Below are 18,969 nucleotides of genomic sequence, written 5' to 3'. Positions count from 1 at the left end.
TTATTATTAAATGGGAAAAAACCCAAGTACTATAATAAACCACCATTTGCATTCCCACTCCTACCATTCCTGCTTCTTGAGTCCCAGAGAAAGAAGGAATAGTATGCTGTTTACCTCACTGGCCATACTTAAGAATTTTTAACTATTCCTTTTGTCAGTATTATCTACTCTTTACCAGATATCTTGCTAGTAGACTCCAGAAATCTTGCAGTGAGTAGACATGACATGCATATCTACATCCACATGTTTGGTTGACTTTAGAAGCTAGCCTTTGCATTATTTATTTTGGGGAATATGGAGTTCATTATTCAAGAGCACTAAATGCCTACTCAGTTTTCTGGAAGATATAATGGCAGCATATTATGAGCAAAGGTATCAGGATAAAAGCACAGCGATGTCAGCATTCTGTTTTATCTAATGTGTTGTACTATGTGTTGCTTTTTCCCTCCTCTATTATATATAATCAAATGTGTGCACCAAGTTATTTCATTTTTCTAAAGGGAGAATGTAGTTTACCATAAGCTTAATACCACATGAAATATGAAAGAAATCAAGAGCAACATCTATCCGACGCAAATGTTTCATTCCTAGTGTATGAATAGAGCTTTAGTACCAAAAGAAACCTGAAGATGATCTAGTAAAGTTCTAGCTCATCAGAAAGTAATAAATCTAAATTTATCTAGAAAAGAATACAATTGATAATATGGCTAAAATTTTTTTGTTAAATTTAGTTATCTTCCTCCAAAATACTGACATGAAAGGATAATATAATAGATGATAAAGTAACAGCATATTGTTCTCTGAAACAGAACATTTTTTTCCAACAGGATTCATGGGATGGCCAGCATATTCCCGTACTTTTCTCCATTTTTTGTGGTTTATTAGTGGCAATATCCTATCATCTCAGCCGACAAAGCAGTGATCCATCTGTACTTTTGTAAGTGCAATCAATTGTTACTGAATTAAAGAAATTTAAATAAGTTTGGATTTCTTCCAGATTTAACTTAAGATCTGTTTTCCCACCACCTTGTCAAAGTGCTGTTGAGTTAACTGTATTGGGTTTCAAATATATTAACTTTGGATCATTCTAATCAATTTAGCTGGGATTGTTTGTTAGCTTTTTCCCTTCTAAAAATTATGTTTTAATAAAAATATTCTTATATGCTTATTTATAGTATTGTAAACTTTTTAGAAGTCAGTTACTAATGCTTAAATATGCTTGGAATGCTTGATTTTTTTTTTTTTGTAAGATTTACTTATTTAGAGAGTGAGTGTGCCTGTGTGCATGAGTGGGAGGGGCAGAGGGAGAGAAAGAGAGAATCTCAAGCAGACAGAGCTGAATGTAGGAACCCAGCATGGAGCTCAGTACCACCACCCTGAGGTCAGGACCTGAGCCCAAACCAAGAGTTGGATATGCTTACTCTATTGCACCACCCAGGCGCCCTGGAACACTTGTCATAAACTTCATTTGTCATTTGAAGTACTGGTTTTCACGTTATGAATTGATTTTTTATTCTTTTTCCTTTCTTCTTTCCTTTTTCTTCCTTTCTTTTCTTTCTTTCTTTCTTTTTTTTAATTTAAAGCTCTTTGGTACAATCCAAGATTTTTCCAAAAACAGAAGAGAAAAATCCAGAAGATCCTCTGTCTGAAGTAAAAGATCCACTGCCTGAAAAACTTAGAAATTCTGTTGTAAGTTTTAGCTTTTTACAATCATCTAAAGATGTAAATTTTAGACAGTTTGTCATGTTATATAATGAAGGCCTTTTGTAATTGGGGAAAATGTGTGTGCAAATAATATATTGTTGACTGCTTTTATGTCAGATTTTAACCTGTTAAGAAATGCTCATTCTCAAAAGTTGTTACTGTATAAAAGAGTATGCTAAATATTCATTTTCAGATTAGGTGAAATGAAGTAATTTAATTGTTTATAGAATTCTTAATCCTATTCAGTTTAAATTAGATTTGAAAGATCCATATATTAACATAAATTAGATTTTGTTGTTACTGTTCTTGTTGATAAAAACTGTCCTTGTAAATCACCTGCTAATCTTAGTGTGTTTTATTCCTCTACAGCAGTCTGAAAAGTGTATGTGTGTTTATTTTTTAGATAGGAGATAGCAATTATCTCTACTAATTTTATTTATACTTAAGAAAATGTCATAATTTAAAAATTTTTTAATTTAGTAAATTCAATGTTGTCTATATTTTAGTAATTATTTGAAAAATGAATTTTATAGATGTGTATCTGTTTTATGAAGCAAAGCATATTTCTTAGTTATTTTAGATTATTTCCACTTGTGAACAACTGAATTTATATAGGTCTTGAATTAGTCATGACATTTGCCTTAATGAACTTGAGTTGTTCACATGTTCTTCAAACTTGAGAAGTATAAAGCTGCCTCAGGATTTTTTCTGACTTCAGTTTCCATGTTAGCAAAGCACATTTCATGTTACATGTAGTAACATATTTCTAAATTTAGTTTAAGGTTAGCATATACCTGTGGGTCAGTTGATGACTAGTTAAGATATTGAGAGGTTTCCAGTTTACTACAACCACTAAAAGAACCAAAATCCAGTAAGTAAAATAAGACATGCAGTTTCAACATTTTAAAAAACCAATGGGAAAGCATAACTTTGTTATCCAAAACAGTATCCCCCTATAACTGATATAGTGATTTAAGTACATCATTTCCTTTTGTGTAAAAATGAAACATACAGATCAATTGAGAGAAAGAAATCTTCATTCTAAAAGGCTTTGTTAGAGGAGCCCATGGTTGACTCAATTGGTAGAACACGAATCTCTTGATCTCAGGGTCATGACTTTGAGCTCCATTTTGCGTGTAGAGATTACTTAAAAAATAAAATATTTAAAAGTAAATAAATAAAAGACTTTGTTATGTTATACAGTGTGTAGAACTAGTTTCATTTCCTTGATATTTCCATTGTCAAACCAAAATATCAGGAAATTCAGGAAGAAAAGACTTATAGCTGATTATTATGTATAAGAATTATCTAGAAGAATAGGATCAATAAAATTATTTTTTTGAATGTGGGAATAAAAGAAATACATATTTTTGAATTTTGTGTAATTGTTGGATAATTCTGTTTTGTTCCAGAGTGAGCGTTTACAGTCTGACCTAGTAGTATGCATTGTAATTGGTGTGCTGTATTTTGCTATTCATGTAAGCACAGTGTTCACAGTATTGCAGGTAAAAAATCATTTTGATCTTTTGATTGGGGGAAGATAACGGTTTAGACTCATTTTTTATTTGATTGTAATATTTGTCCATAGTGCTGAAATATATGACTTTTCGTTCAGTTTTAAAAGGATTTATTTTCTTATGGTTTCTCTGGGTCATGACTCTGATTGTAGCTTAGCTGAATGATCCCAGTTCAGGCTGTGTTATAATGCTACAGTCATATGGGGCTGGCATCAATCGAGGCTGTCAGCAGGCCTTAGTTCTTTCCTGACCATTGGCCTGAGATCTGAGTTCTTCTCTATATGACCCTCACCATAGGCTGCTTGAGTATCCACACAAAATGGCAGTTGTGGTCTAGAGCCAGTGGTCTTAGAGTGAGAAAGCCTAAGACAGAAGCTGCAGTCTTTTATAATTGATATCTGGTGTGGCATACCACCACTTCTTTTGTACGTGTTGATCTACGGGGCAACCTTAGTACAAGTTTCAGAAAAACCATGTAAGAAAACAGTGTTAATACTGAAAGGGAGGGATCCCTGGGTGGTGCAGCAGTTTGGCGCCTGCCTTTGGCCCAGGGCGCGATCCTGGAGACCCGGGATCGAATCCCACATCGGGCTCCCGGTGCATGGAGCCTGCTTCTCCCTCTGCCTATGTCTCTGCCTCTCTCTCTTTCTCTCTCTGTGACTATCATAAATAAATAAATAAAAATTTTAAAAAAATACTGAAAGGGAATAAAGGGGAAAGGAGAAAAACGAGTGGGAAATATCAGAAAAGGAGACAGAACATGAGAGACTCCTAACTCTGGGAAATGAACAAGGGGTGGTAGAAAGGGAGGTGGGCGGGGGGTGGGGTGACTGGGTGACGTCACACTGAGAGGGGCAGTTGATGGGATGAGCACTGGGTGTTATGCTGTATGTTGGCAAATTGAACACCAATAAGAAAGGAAGGAAGGAAAGGAAGGGAAGGAAGGAAGGGAGGGAGGGAGGGAAAGAAAAGAGAAAGAAAGAAGGAAAGGAAAAGGGAAAGGAATGTGAGAAGATGAAAAAAAAAGAAAACAGTGTTAACTGTTTTTAACTTTTAACCACATAAGAAACAGTGTTAACTGTCATCTTTGTTGACAGATGTTTGGTTTTTAGATTCGAAAATTGACTTTGCCATTTTTTGTTAATAAGTAGAAAATTGAATTGACAAATTAGAAGTTCTATGGATCTCAAAAAACACTTTTAATTTTCTCAATTTTATCCTCCTTTTAGCCTGCTCTCAAGTATGTGTTGTATGCATTGGTCGGCTTTGTGGGTTTTGTAACCCATTATGTACTGCCTCAAGTCAGAAAACAGCTACCATGGCACTGCTTCTCTCACCCTCTGCTGAAGACAGTAGAGTACAGTCAGTACGAAGTTCGGAGTAAGTATTTTGTTAACATTGCTCTTTTTAATATTACGGACTTTTTTGTCGTTGGTTTTTTTGTTTTTGTTTCTGTTTTTGTTTTACTTTAGTAGATGACAAGTATCATCAAGTAACACTTTGGCTTGTATTTGTTAGATTTGTTTTTTTGTTTTGTTTTGTTTTTTTTTTTAAAGATTTTAGTTATTCATTCATGAGAGACACAGAGAGAGGCAGAGACTCAGAGGGAGAAGCAAACTCCTCGCAGGGAGCTGGATGCGGGACTCAATCCCTGGACCTGGGATCACACCCTGAGCCAAAGGCAGATGCTCAATTGCTGAGCCACTCAGGCATCCCTGTTATACTTAGATGTGAAGCTGTAATGAGTCAAGCCTTTTGCAGGATGCTTTAATTTCAGTTGAAGTATAAATGTCAGTGCCACAAGACTGACTTCCACAGAATAAGACTTCTTTCTATATTGTTCTTCATAGACCTCTCAATGACCAATCCTGTGCATGTCTACAGCTTCTCTCTCTAGTCCTTATCCTTTCCTTAAGTTTTCTTTTCTATATACAGGCAATCCAGTCCTCCTTAAGATTTCTTTGAAATATTTTTAGCTCAAAGCATGGAGGAATAGAGAGAACTTTGTTCCTGTTTCTATTGATAACACTATGTCCCACTAGAAGAAGGGTATAAAAGAGTTGATCAGATGAAAAGAAGTTTAAAACACTTGTAATGTTCTTTCTTGTTCAGATTTGGGATAAAGTATAAAATGCCCCCTAAAAGAGGAAGAGGGCCAGTCTACTTTAAACTCTGACTTGACTTTCATGTTGTAAGTAGTTGGTCTTTGTTCATTGGCCCTATGACTTGTGATATACCATAATTCCTCATTTTAGAGAAATAATAAAAGTTCATAACTATGTAATCATTTATTATATATCTGTGATTAAACAAGCCAATAGTTTGACCTCAAACTTTTTCTTCAGTTAGTGCATTATGATAGAGGATTCCTCAGTTATTTGGAGATAAATTAACTCGTTTTGAGAACTCTGATGCTTTTTTTTTTTTTAAGATTTTTTATTTATTTATTCATAAGAGATAGAGACAGAGACACAGGCAGAGGGAGAAGCAGGCTCCTTGCAGGGAGCCTGATGCGGGACTCGATTCCAGGACTCCAGGATCACACCGTGGGCCGAAGGCAGGTGCTAAACTGCTGAGCCACCCAGTGATCCCCAACTCTGATGCTTTTAAAAGCCTTCTATACCAAACTTGACTATTCATTCTCAAAGCAAATTTCCTTGGCCTTTTAGTAAAAGCTTAGAGCATCCTTTTGAAAGGAATCTCTTTTTCTGATCAATAGGCCTCAACAGTGCGCTTAAAAAAATCCAGTAAACCATGTCATAAATAGATGTGCTATCATCCAGACTTTGTTGTTTCATTTATAGTACCACGGGCAAAGTAGATTTAGCATTCTGAAGGGCCTGAGGATTTTTGGGATGGTCCATGAGCCCTGGTTTCCACTGAAAGTCACCAGCTATGTTAGCCCCTAGCAAGATAGCGTGGCTTTCGAGGCTTTGAAGCCAAGCATTGACTTCTCCTCTCTAGCTGTGAAAGTCCCAGATGGCATCTCCTTCCAATAGAAAGCTGTTTAGTCTACACTGAAAATCTGTAGCCAGTTTCTTTAATGATCTTAGCTGGATCTTGTGGATAACTTGCAGCTTAAACTTCATTGATCTAGCTAGCCTCTGCTAGCTTCAGACTTTTTTTTCTGCAGCTTCCTCACCTGTCTCAGACTTCATAGAATTGAAGAGAATTAAGGATGTACCCTGGATTAGGCTTTGGCTTAAGGGAATATTGTGGCTGGTTTGGTCTTCTCTCCAGACCACTAACCTTTCTCCATATCCACAGTAAGGCTGTTTCACTTTCTTATCATTTGTGTGTTCACTGGAATTGCACTTTTCATTTCCTTCAAAAACTTCCTGTACAGTCACAACTTGACTAGTATTTAGCACAAGAGCCCTAGCTTTTTGGCCTAGTTTGGCTTTTAACATGCCTTCCTCATTAAGCTTAATTATTTCCAGCTTTTGATTTAAAATGAGAAATATTCAATTCTTTCTTTCACTTGAACACTTAGAGGCCATTGTAGAGTCATTGATTGGCCTAATTTCAATCCCAAGGAATAGGGAAGGCTGAGAGGAGGGAGGAGAATGGTAGAACAGCCAGTCAGCAGAGCAGTCAGAACACATGCATTTCTGGTTAAGTTTGCCATCTTATGTGGATAGAGTTCATATTATCCCAAAGAAGATACAACAGAAGCATTGAAGATCACTGATCAGGGACACCTAGGTGGCTCAGCGGTTGGGTGCCTGCCTTCAGCCCAGGATGTGATCCTGGAGACCTGGGATTGAGTCCCGCATTGGGCTCCCTGCATGGAGCCTGCTTCTTCCTCTGCCTATATCTCTGCCTCTCTCTCTCTCTGTGTCTCTCATGAATAAATAAATAAGATCTTAGGAAAAAAAAATCACTGATCATAGATAACCGTAACAAATATAATTATAGTGAAAAAGTTTTAAGTATTGTAAGAATTACCAAAATGTAACAGAGAAACATGAAGTGAGCAAATGCTGTTGTAAAATGGTGCTGATAGACTTAACACAGGGTTGCCATAAACCTTCAATTTGTTAAAAAAAAAAAAAAAAAAAGGTAGTCTCTGGAACGTGTAATAAAGTACAGCAAAATAAAATGAGTCACGCTTGTATGTTATACATTAGATGATGTGATCTTCTTGTATTGCCTTGTTAGATGCAGCCACTATGATGTGGTTTGAGAAACTTCATGTGTGGCTTCTTTTTGTGGAGAAGAATATCATTTATCCATTGATTGTTCTCAATGAACTTAGTAGCAGTGCAGAGACAATTGCTAGTCCAAAAAAACTGGATACAGAGTAAGTACAATACTCCTCTCATCTATATTTAAGTGCTAGGGGCTGTCATAAGCAATGTCTTAAGACATTGATCAAGTAGAAATAAATAATTTAGGGTATCTTTGGTGCAATACACTGTGAGATAAAAAAAATTCAGGTGAAATTGTGTCTTTAACTTCCCTTCCTGAACATCTGTTTCTGCTCTTGTGTATCATTACTCTGGACATCTTATTGTCAACTAATATTTTATGAGAAGTCATTTATTAATAAAGTTAATTTTTAATATTAGATGGTAGGTTTGAGAAATATGTTTTTGTGTACTGTGTAAGTCAAGCAATATAGGTGGTCATTTGCCTCTGCAATTATTCTATAGGCCTATCCACTGAGTAGACAAGGTAGATATTGTTGGGTAAGCCTTAATACCTGTTTTTTTATGTGCTAAATGCTATTAATATTAAAGAAATAAAAATGTTCAGAAACTAGAGAACCATATGTTAGAATTACAATACTTTTTTAAAACATTCTTATTTATATAAAAGAATAGGAATCAATTACATATTGTTAAAAGGAAATACTATAATAGTTTATTTTAGAATATGATTTGCCTAGCTATATAAATCATTTTTAGAAGTTTATATTTGATATATATATATTTTGTAAGCATAGTAAATGAAATAGTGATTTTTCTAAAGTTAGTATATTTTCTAAAGTTTTCAGTCATTGATTAATGAGTTGTGCTTTCTTTATATTATAGATTAGGTGCTTTAATGATCACCATTGCTGGTCTGAAGTTGCTACGATCCTCTTTTAGCAGCCCTACATATCAGTATGTCACAGTCATCTTTACTGTGCTCTTCTTCAAAATTGACTATGAAGCGTTTTCAGAGACCATGTTGTTAGATCTCTTCTTCATGTCCATACTCTTCAACAAGGTAATTATCACTCACTGAAAGGAATATCCCTATCTGTAAAAAGTATCGCCCTAGGTAATACTCTGTTTAGGGAGGGTTCTGCCTGCATATCATTTGCTTCATTATCTTTTAAGTAATATCTTTTTTCAGTCAATCAGTTATTTAGGAGCATATTAGAATCCCTAAGTAATGCTAAGTCACTGATCCATGAAAGATATATTTCTTGCTATAGGTAGGAAGATAAGATTAAGCTATATAGAAAAATTAGAGAAACACCAATAGCTATGTATTTTTACATATCTAGAATCTTCCAAAAGTGGGTGTGGTTTTGAATAATTCTGGAAATAGACATGGTAATAATGGAACTGGGCTGTGGGCTGCTGGATAGATGGAGGGAGGAAATAACCTGATAGCTAAGTGAAGATAGTACTGAGGCCAGGGAGGCCATGTGGGAGGAATCAGAAATTAGTTTGATGGTGACATTTACAGAATACTCTGAAAATTACAGAATGCTTCTAAAATTTATTATCTACTCCTCTAAGGTACTTTTAGTCCTTTTACAAATGAGATGACAAAACCTGGGTCTTCTGCTTCCCTTTCTAACCATCTTTTTGCTGAACCCTACCACCTTTCTAAATGAAACAGATTGTGAAACAGTTGTGAGTCAGATTATTTATAAATTAAATAGAGCTTAGATTTCATGTTAACGCTGACCACATACAAAGGACTTTGACATATATTATCCCATTTGATAGGTAACAGAGAGCTGAAGCATATGACAGCTACAAAACACAATGAAAGCCCAATTTTAGGCAAGTTAGCCTGGTCAGCCACATTTGGGATGAATTGGGGAAGAGAGAACCTAAAGGTATGGAGAACAGTTTAAGAGACTATGACAGTAATTTAGATGTGTTAGAAGTCTAACCTAGGATGGGAACAGTACATGGAAAACCATTAATTTGAACAAGGTTTTAGTGATAGTCAATTTCAAAATATTGTGTTAAACATTGTACTAAGTAGCTTCTAAAATACTGCAGTATTGTATTTGTTCAATCACTAATTTGTATGCATTTTTATCATTTATTTCCTCTTCTAGTGAGCATGGTTAACCAAAGGAGGAAGCCAGAAAGTTAATGAAAGAATTGTTTGTATAAAGAAGCATGTGGTTTCTCACAAATTTAAATATTTAGCTTGGAAATTTTATGGCATCTTATTTTACTGGTTGGGAAAAAAAATGAAAGTTTCAATAAAGTAGAAACAATCTCTGAAATAGACTTAATTTGCATTAGTTCGGATATTCTTAATACTTTCATTTGCTAAGCAAATTGTTCTTGAAAGCATACAATGTTCTAGAACTGTTCTAGATGCTTAGGCTACATTAATGAACAAATAGCGTTCTGCCCTCTAGGACTTTGAATTATGTAAGGTTAGTTGACAGAACTTAATAGTGATAATAAGTAATTTTCAAGGGATCTCTAGATTTATTTTTTAAGATATCATTGTTAAGATGCACCAGCAATTTAAAAATCTTACAGGAAAAAACTACTACGAATGTATAAAAAGTGATTTTACCTACTGACCACTTGTCTGTAATTGCATATAATTTTTTCTTTAACATTAGAGTCAAAGTTTGAGTTCAATCTGACTCACATTTAGAATCTGAAGTTTTCTGAGTTACTGCTTTTAGGCAGTTATAATGACATCTTGATAATATACATGCTGCTTTTACTTCCTGTCATCCTGATCTCATTGATAATCAAGGATTACCAGCATAATTTTGAATCATGGCAAAGAATGCAGAAGTTCATCTGCATTTTTTAATTGGTTGACGTTGTAATTTCTTTTTTAAATTGGAAGTTAAACAGGTTCATTTGCAATTAGTTGAACAATTTAAATATGAGGTGTTTAGTGCCTGAATCTCAGCACCAAATTAGTATGAACCTCTTGCCCCAAGATCCAGTGTCTGTTTTGTTGAGTTGGGCCTTGTATTGCCTGACATGCAGAGGCAGTTTTGGACAAACACAATAATTCTGTTTCAGTGTTGAAGATATATTCAACAACAAAACAAGCCCTAATTTATATAAAATTGTGTGTTGTGTTTGTACTGACAATAACAATTGAAGAGTATGAACAGATCCCTGATATGTTCTACTAAATCCTTAGGCAGACAAGCATGGACAACTGTATTGCAACTTGTTTCCTGCCTAGCTGCTTTCAGATTTCTTTTGACATTGCAGTTAAAACATACTCCATTTTCAAAGCACTAAAATTTGATGAAAACGTGTCTTGGAATAAAAATATGTATGAATTACTTAAGCTTTATAAACGTCTAGATTTCCTACCTTTCTGTGTTTTGCTTGTAGTAGTAGTAATATAACCAAAAGAGGGCATTGAATTTTTTAAACAGATGAAACACAAGTCCATAAATCAACTAGCTGTCTTTATTTAAATATATGTTCAGTGTTTTGGCAGTTGATATGTCTTTTCATTTTATGCAAAGAAAAATAATTTTAATGCCATTTTCCTATTATGAAAAAAAATACATTTTAGAGGTCTTTCATTTTCTAATTCAACTATCTAATGATAGGTTTTTTTACTGATTGTTTTTCTTTTCCTCCTACAGCTTTGGGAACTCCTTTATAAATTGCAGTTTGTATACACTTACATTGCCCCATGGCAAATTACATGGGGTTCTGCTTTTCATGCTTTTGCTCAGCCCTTTGCAGTGCCCCGTATCCTTCTAATAAAAATTGTGTAAGAAAGGGCAATCATATCCTTACTGTGAATGTGGTTTGTAGGTATAACCTTTCACAGGCATAGAATATAGGTTATTAATTGATAGATTATCAGATATTCTCAGTCCTTTGAGTCCACACCTGTACCAATTTTGATTGTTTAATTTGAATTTGTATCAGCATTGGTGACCTACAGATCATCTAAACATGAAGACAGTATTAAGGTTTTATAATTAATCTCATTTAAAAATTTTTTTTATTTAAAATTTTATGTTTACATATATCAGTATTAAAGTCTAGGAAATTTTAATAAATATGAAATCCTTAGAAATATTTTTAAATGAATGAAAATAAACATAATCATTGTAATTGAACTATGTTTAAAATTTTATATTCTCATCATTTCTTTAAAAGTACTTTCTAAATAAAAGTAAAGGTTAGTGACCACATAGATGTTGAAATGCAGACTTTTTGTATACGTAAATTTTAGTTTGATCTTTTGGAAAATTAAACCCAAACGTATTTATTCAAGAATTAGTATATGGACTTTTACCAAATACTTATTAGCAAATATTTATTTGACTCCCCTCAAAGCATTATGCCAAGCTGTACTTTTCCTGGCTGTGTGTTTCTGCTTGTATCCCCTTGTATTGTCCAATGGCACCCCCTTCTTCACTCCACCGTTGAACCTCATTGTTCTCATTGCCGTAATCGCAGTGTGTTTGTGAGATGTATTTATGTGTGTGCGTGCACACGTGCACTCACTCAGATGAGTGTTAAAATCCTTAACCAGTTTTTTCATAGATTCAGCTATGTTGTTTGTTCAGGCTGCTGTATCTGCCTTTTTTTCTACTCCACTAAATCCCTTTCTGGGAAGTGCAATATTCATCACTTCATATGTTCGACCTGTGAAATTCTGGGAGAGAGATTATAAGTGAGTACAATAAAACATTTGAAAGCCAATTTTATCTACTCTTTACTAAGAAAAACTGTCAACAGCATTATTATAGTAATTCATGGCTAATAGTTTTTGTGTTGAAATATTTTGCTAAAACTATTGTATAAATACTCTTAAAGTTTTAAAGTCATATAAAATTAGAAGAGTTAGAATAACTATTTTTCTCTGCCAGTTTTTCTAAGATTTCTTAAGACCAATTTTTTTAATAATATACTCATTTTTCTTTTTTAATGTTATTTCTTTGAGTTGGTTCCATATTGCTACTACTCTGAATCTTTATGCCATATGATGTTATTTCATTATAGCAGTTGTTATTAGTTATAGCTTTCTTAGAAATAGCTATTTGCAGAGCTAAATTTTCTATAGATTATTTCTGTTTTTTCACAAGGATGACTTTTTAATGACCATCTTTGTGCATAAAGTATTTTCTCCAAATAGATTTAGTTCCTTTGGCTAGCTGTTTCATCTGATGCCTGCTAAAACTATCCTTATATGTAATCTCTCCAAATTTCTTTTTTCTTTTTTTTAAATTTAAGAAAGATTATCCAGAAGGGGAATTACTGAGTCATGAAGCCTAAACATTTTAAGGCTTTTAACATGTATTAACCTAATGATTCAGAAAGAGCTTATATTAGTTTGTAATTGTACAGGCCATCTCCATGACTGCTTCTTTTCTGTCTATACTTTCACACATTAGTGTATATAATTGGTTAAAGTAGTAGTATCACCTGTTTAACAATGGACTAGCTTGGGGATATGAAACTTTTGCTCTGGTCTTTAGTGTAAAACCACATATGGCATTGCTCTTTTAAAATGAATTTCAGTGTTATTTATATTCTGTTCTTCTCAGCTAACTTAAATTTAATCCAAAATAATCTCTGTGGCAGCAGTTTTGGTCTCAGGACCCCTTTATTCTTTTCACAGTTATTAAAGTCTCCAATGAGTTTTGTTGGTACAGGTTTTATCTACAGATAGCTACTGTATTAGAAATCAACACTCAGAAAAATTCAGATGTTTATTATTTCGTTTAAAAATAGCAACAATAAATCTATTATGTGTTAATATAAGTAATATTTTTGTAATGAAAATTACTATTTTCCATCCCACCAAAAAAAAAAATTCAGTGAGAAGAGTGTCACTGTTTTTGTAGTTCTATAAATCTCTTTAATGTCTGGCTCAGTAAAAGACAGCTGGATTCTCATATCTGCTTCTTCAGCCAGTCTGTTGTTGCAATATGTTGTTTTAGTTGAAGTATATGAAGAAAATCTGGCCTCACACAGACACATAACTAGAAAAGAAAAGTATTTTAACAGCCTTTTTAGGCAATTGTGTATATTTTTCTTTGATCTTTCACTAGAAGTCGACACGTGATAGTTTTGTAAAGATCAGTTGCAATATAGAGTCTAAAACCATATCTGTTTTGGGGGAAGAAGAATTTCCTCTGCCCTTCAAGGTCCCTCTAGCTCAACTAAGAATCACATTAGCAGGAGACAGATAAACAGGAGAAAATCAAATTTAATAGTATACATGTGGGAAATCCACACAGATATGGAAATTCCAAAGACAGGTAACATGATGCTTCTGTGAACTCAGGAGAAGGGTAAGGGTCTTAGGAAAAGATGTTGGAGTTTGAAGCCAACAGCCAAGAAAGAATTCTTGAGACATCTTTGGTGCAAAAAGGTGATTTATTAAAGCAGGAAGAAGGACAGCACCCAGGAACAGAACTGCACTGAGGTCTTGAGATGTGGCCAGTTATATACTTTCAAGTTTTGAGGGGTGGTAGGGAGAGCATAAGTCTCTAAGGAATTTTGGAAGCAAGGTTTCCAAGACCTTGAGGGGGCTAGCTATTGTTGGGAAAAGGTCACTTATTACTGTCTAGTTAACCCTTAGTCATGAGACCCTTCAGATGTATATTGGTGGCTCATATGCTTGGAGGATGATTGCCAACATGTATTTTGAGGGGTTTAAAAAGAAAGGAATTTTTTTTTTAAAGAAAGGAAATTTCTAAAGGAATTTTAAATTTTTATATGTTAAAGTAGGCTTAGAGGATCAAGGTGAAGGGGGTGGGGGGGTTGGCTAGGATTGCCCTTTTGCCCTTAGCCAAGTGTCAACATGGAGGCAGTTGAGGCCCTAGAGAAAGGTCACTCTGCCTGTCTCAAGGACTTGTCAGTGGGCTGTAGGTAGTAAGGAAATTTAATAATTTCTCTTCTGCCTTTGTTTCCCACATCATTAGCAGGCAAAGGGGAGAAAGATCATTAACAAGAAAGTAAAAAGGTTGTTTGGAAAACAAAAGTTGCCCCATTATGTAGATAAGTTTCTTAGGTGAAGAAGAATCTCTGTTAATAGCTCTTTTGAGGGGGATCCCTGGGTGGCGCAGCGGTTTGGCGCCTGCCTTTGGCCCAGGGCGCGATCCTGGAGACCCGGGATCGAATCCCACGTCGGGCTCCCGGTGCATGGAGCCTGCTTCTCCCTCTGCCTGTGTCTCTGCCTCTCTCTCTCTCTCTCTGTGACTATCGTAAATAAATAAATAAAAAAACCTTTAAAAAAAAAATAGCTCTTTTGAGGATGGTAAAGATCTTTTCCTGAATCTGCTAGGTTTTGATTACTTCTAACTCAAAATACTGTTCATGTCACAGTGGCCTATCTAGGGGCTTCCTGCCCTTGGACCTGTGAACTTTTGGAATTGTGTTGCATCAAAATCCACTTATATGTCTTACACTTTGAATGGATTTTTTTTACCCATGTATAATCTTATAACAGCATTTATTGATCATCTAGAAAATATTGGTTTACTGGGTAATGTAGATCTTAGTAAGTAATACTAGTAAGTTATCAGGCTTGTTATGGTAAACATATATTTTTTTTCCCAAATTCTAATTGTTGTGTTGCTTAGAAACTTGAATTTTGTTATTGGTGATAGGACAAGACTCACTTTCTTCATTTTTGAGAAGTATCTGTCAAGTATGCAAGTCTGAATAATCATAGTAAAAATGGTGTTCCATGAAAAAAGAATTGCTAGTGCAGCTTGCATTTCAAACAACTACACGAATGCTTGCCATTGAGACAGCCATCCTATTTCAAAATGCAGCAGACGTGCTTTATGTGTATTTTGCTACATGCAATATTGAAAAGACCTGTACTGAGGGGTGGATTGTGATTTAATAAAATTATTTTTTAATTGCTTTATTAAAGGGATTTTAAAGCAAAACTTGAATTTCTGTTCATTTTTTCTTGTTCGTGTTTGGCAGTGAAAAATACAGTTTGGTGCCACAGTCTTCATTCATGTTAAAGTGCAGTAGCCTCATCCACTGTTTTTGCACTTTTGCACTATCCACGACATGGTGAAAAAGTGAATAACAGCTCAGTATTATGAAAATCATTTTGATCTGGAAAACTCCCTAAAAGGGTCTTGAGTCTCCTGCTTTTGGGTTCTGTGGACCACATTTTGGAAACCACTGTTCTAGGAACACTGTACCACTGGACCTTAATAGATGGACCTTCCCCTAGCACAGAAGCACTATGTATTTCTGAGAACTGCATATAGTGTGCATGTTTCCTCCTGATCATTTTTTTTTTTGACATTCAATTCATTAATGTCTTTCTACATCCTGTTCATTGAAACACCAGTTAGGAAATAACTCCTGTGTTTATGTATGATGGAGGTGGGAGAGTAAAAAACTTTACCCCTAAAAGTACACTAATGAGGAGTTTTATCAATATGCCAATCATAGATTTTTTTCTTAGAGATATTCATGAAGCGATAATATTTATTTTATTTATATTGCATAATTTCTTCCTTTTTAACTAAAGGTTACTAAAAATGTTCTGTTTTGCCTTCTTCAGCACAAAACGAGTGGATCATTCAAATACCAGATTGGCTTCCCAGCTTGATAGAAATCCAGGTAAAAGCTCTGTTTGTGAGTAAAGAAGCAAGTCTAAGGAATTTGTTTTATATATTATAATCTTAACTTTTTGGGAATCCTGAATGAGTTCCAAGGTGTTCATTTTTTAAAGACTCTATATCCTTTGTTTTTTGTACTGCTTTAGCAAATGATATGTGAATTCAAGTATCTACAATGTATATACCCATCTTTTATAAAATGCATTTTAAGAATGCTCACAGGAATAAAAAATGTCATTCAAAGATTTTTCTTACATAGGTTAAAAAGTAGAACAGTTAAAGTAAAACTAGCCAAGTGTATCAAAGAGAATGCAATCTGCCCAATAGGTGTATTAATATATTTGCCTCCCCTGCTTCCCAAAATATTTAGGTAAATATTCATTTAATTTTGTGTAGATTATTGTATATAGAGATACCATGTGGGGGGAACCAAATAACCACTCAAGATAGAGCTTCACTGGGTGACATTTTGGTGGTGATACCATTATCTAAAGTCTGATTCCTTAATTTTGTCATTTGGGAAAGATCCTTTTGTCTGTCTACCTGTTAGTAATCTGACACACAGAAGGTGAATCTCACTAACCCAACCATAAGAAATAAATCAGAATTCCAAAGTATTAATTTACTAAAAGAAATCTTACTCTCAGATAGATTGGAATATTTGTATCCATTTGACGCTCAGATTCCTTCAAATGCTGATTCCTTCAAATGCTGTACTTGAGAAACTAACAATAATCACATAGTTTTAGAATTATAAAATTGGTTTAAGTAGGACTAGTTCCTTGATATAATGCCTGTCATTATCACATTCTGGTAGATAAAACAACTATCTCAGCCTTAGTATGCCCTTGTATATAAGGGGCTTAGAATTCTCACAATGCTAGTGATGCCATCTCACATATCAGAAAGACTGTGTCCTGAATGAATATGCACACTTCTGTAATGAATAGACAGGGCATTAGATATGACCATCTTACTGAATTTAGTGTCTGGAATGCCCTTTTCATTGTCTTACTGTTTAGGCTGAGTTTAAAATAAATATTAAGCTTTGTATATTTTGCTTTTCTCCACTATTATACTATGGGTACCTGTTTACGATTACTGCTTTGCATGGGTTACTTATAAATATAGTTAGTTTTATCCTATTTTTTTTTCTTAAAGGATGACTAATAAGTTTTATAGGTTCTTTGCTGCTAATTATATATATATATAAATATGTATATAGTTTATAATATATATAACATATATATAATATATATATATATATCGTTTATTTCTAATAACTAGTTTTAGCCATCTCAATATTCAGGGATTTGTTTTATGGGTTTTTGTTTTGTTCTTGGTTGTTTGGGTTTTTTTTTTTTTGGACCAGCTTCTGTTCATTTTGGATACTTTGTTCAAATTTTATATTTCTTTACCCACTTTCTTTATTAATACATATTTTTGTTCTAGTCCTGAATTCCTTTTATCTTCTTCATTTCTTTTGTGTGGTTTTAATTGTAAATTGGAGTTCATTGAATAGTGATAGAGGAGGCTGTGGTTATTAAAGAGGTGAAAATCCTTAGATTTCATCTAATCTAGTTCCCACATTTTATGGATGGAAGCCAGAGACCCAGAGAAGTTATGTGACTTCTAACTCTAAATTTTGGAATTTTCTCATCACCCTGTGTTTCATTTTTATATAGGAATTGTATGGGTGTTAATATTAGTTTTCTTGTCAAAAAATATAGATACAATCCTAACTGAAAACTAGTTTTAATATTTTTAGTGATCTTGGTTGATATAATGAAGACTTAGGGTAAAACGTAACATATTTAATCTTTTCTTACAGGATCAGATGACAACAATCTGAATTCCATCTTTTATGAACATTTAACCAGATCCCTACAACACAGTCTCTGTGGTGATTTGCTCCTAGGACGATGGGGAAACTACAGTACAGGGGACTGTTTCATTCTTGCCTCTGACTACCTCAATGCATTAGTGCATCTTATAGAGATAGGCAACGGGCTGGTCACTTTCCAGCTGCGGGGACTTGAATTCAGAGGTAAGATATTCACCTTCTATTTCTGTAACATATTCCTATGACATCTGAGTTTTATGTGTTTACATCTGAAATTAAAAATTATCATGACACTAGATCCTTAGTCTTTGGAATTGTGAAATGAGAAGAGTTGTTAAAAGAGCAATTCTTAGATTTTTTTCCCAAATTTCACATTCAAAGAAGAATCATTTTTATAGTATGCTAAAATATGTAAAGGTAGTATTCTTTTATAACTCACTATTTTCCTGGTGATGTTGAATTTCTTTTTTTTTAATATTTTATTTATTTATTCATGAGAGACAGAGAGAGAGGCAGAGAGAGACATAGGCAGAGGGAGAAGCAGGCTCCGTGCAGGGAGCCCAATGTGGGACTCGATCATGCCCTGGGCCAAAGGCAGGCACTAAACCCCTGAGCCACCCCGGGATCCCCTGAATTTCTGTTGTTTTGTGGTTGCTCCCTTGCCATTCTCTTTGTGAGAAGTTACCTGTATTTGTTTCATGGCTGGTAGCATAGAATGCTGTGTTTTATGTGTGGCTTACCAAGTACTTTCATGTAGACACCATGCCTTTGAGTGCCAAACAAATTTTGGTTTTGAAAACGAAGTTCTCATAACATCAAAATAACAGTTTTAAAGTGAACAAGTCAGTGGCATTTAGTGCACAGTGTTATATAGCTGTGTTAGAATAGGCAGTTGGTTAGGTTCTAACAGGATGCCTGGAAGTCAGTTAAGAGGAAGCCAGGGCCAGCTCTCAGGGAAGTTAGAGGCCTATCCTAACAGTACTCCAAAACAAAGAAGTCACAAGAAACCAGTTCAAATCAGATTGGCCCAAGATGGCTGATAGAACAGGCTAGCTAGAGGATTAAATCAGACGTATACCCCATAGGGTAGCCCAGGTGGCTCAGCGGTTTAGCGCTGC

The 18,969-nt window shown here is 34.6% G+C and overlaps 1 protein-coding gene across 8 annotated transcripts in view; it reads left to right on the top strand.

Moving 5' to 3' along the window:
* PCNX1 (pecanex 1) overlaps positions 1-18,969 on the top strand; it is a 158,603-nt gene that overhangs the window by 111,833 nt on the left and 27,801 nt on the right. For all 8 annotated transcript variants that reach the window (XM_055303723.1, XM_055303722.1, XM_055303720.1 and 5 more), the window contains 10 exons: positions 828-937; positions 1,584-1,689; positions 3,117-3,209; positions 4,451-4,601; positions 7,383-7,524; positions 8,258-8,435; positions 11,038-11,146; positions 11,954-12,083; positions 15,951-16,009; positions 17,840-18,055. In XM_055303723.1, the coding sequence (XP_055159698.1) occupies positions 828-937; positions 1,584-1,689; positions 3,117-3,209; positions 4,451-4,601; positions 7,383-7,524; positions 8,258-8,435; positions 11,038-11,146; positions 11,954-12,083; positions 15,951-16,009; positions 17,840-18,055 (1,294 nt within the window). The remainder of the gene's footprint in view (positions 1-827; positions 938-1,583; positions 1,690-3,116; positions 3,210-4,450; positions 4,602-7,382; positions 7,525-8,257; positions 8,436-11,037; positions 11,147-11,953; positions 12,084-15,950; positions 16,010-17,839; positions 18,056-18,969) is intronic.

This window comes from Nyctereutes procyonoides, unplaced genomic scaffold (assembly GCF_905146905.1).
Source record: "Nyctereutes procyonoides isolate TBG_1078 unplaced genomic scaffold, NYPRO_anot_genome, whole genome shotgun sequence".
NCBI lineage: Eukaryota > Metazoa > Chordata > Mammalia > Carnivora > Canidae > Nyctereutes > Nyctereutes procyonoides.
Note: the sequence above shows the minus strand (reverse complement) of the source record. Positions and strands in the feature narration are given on the sequence as shown.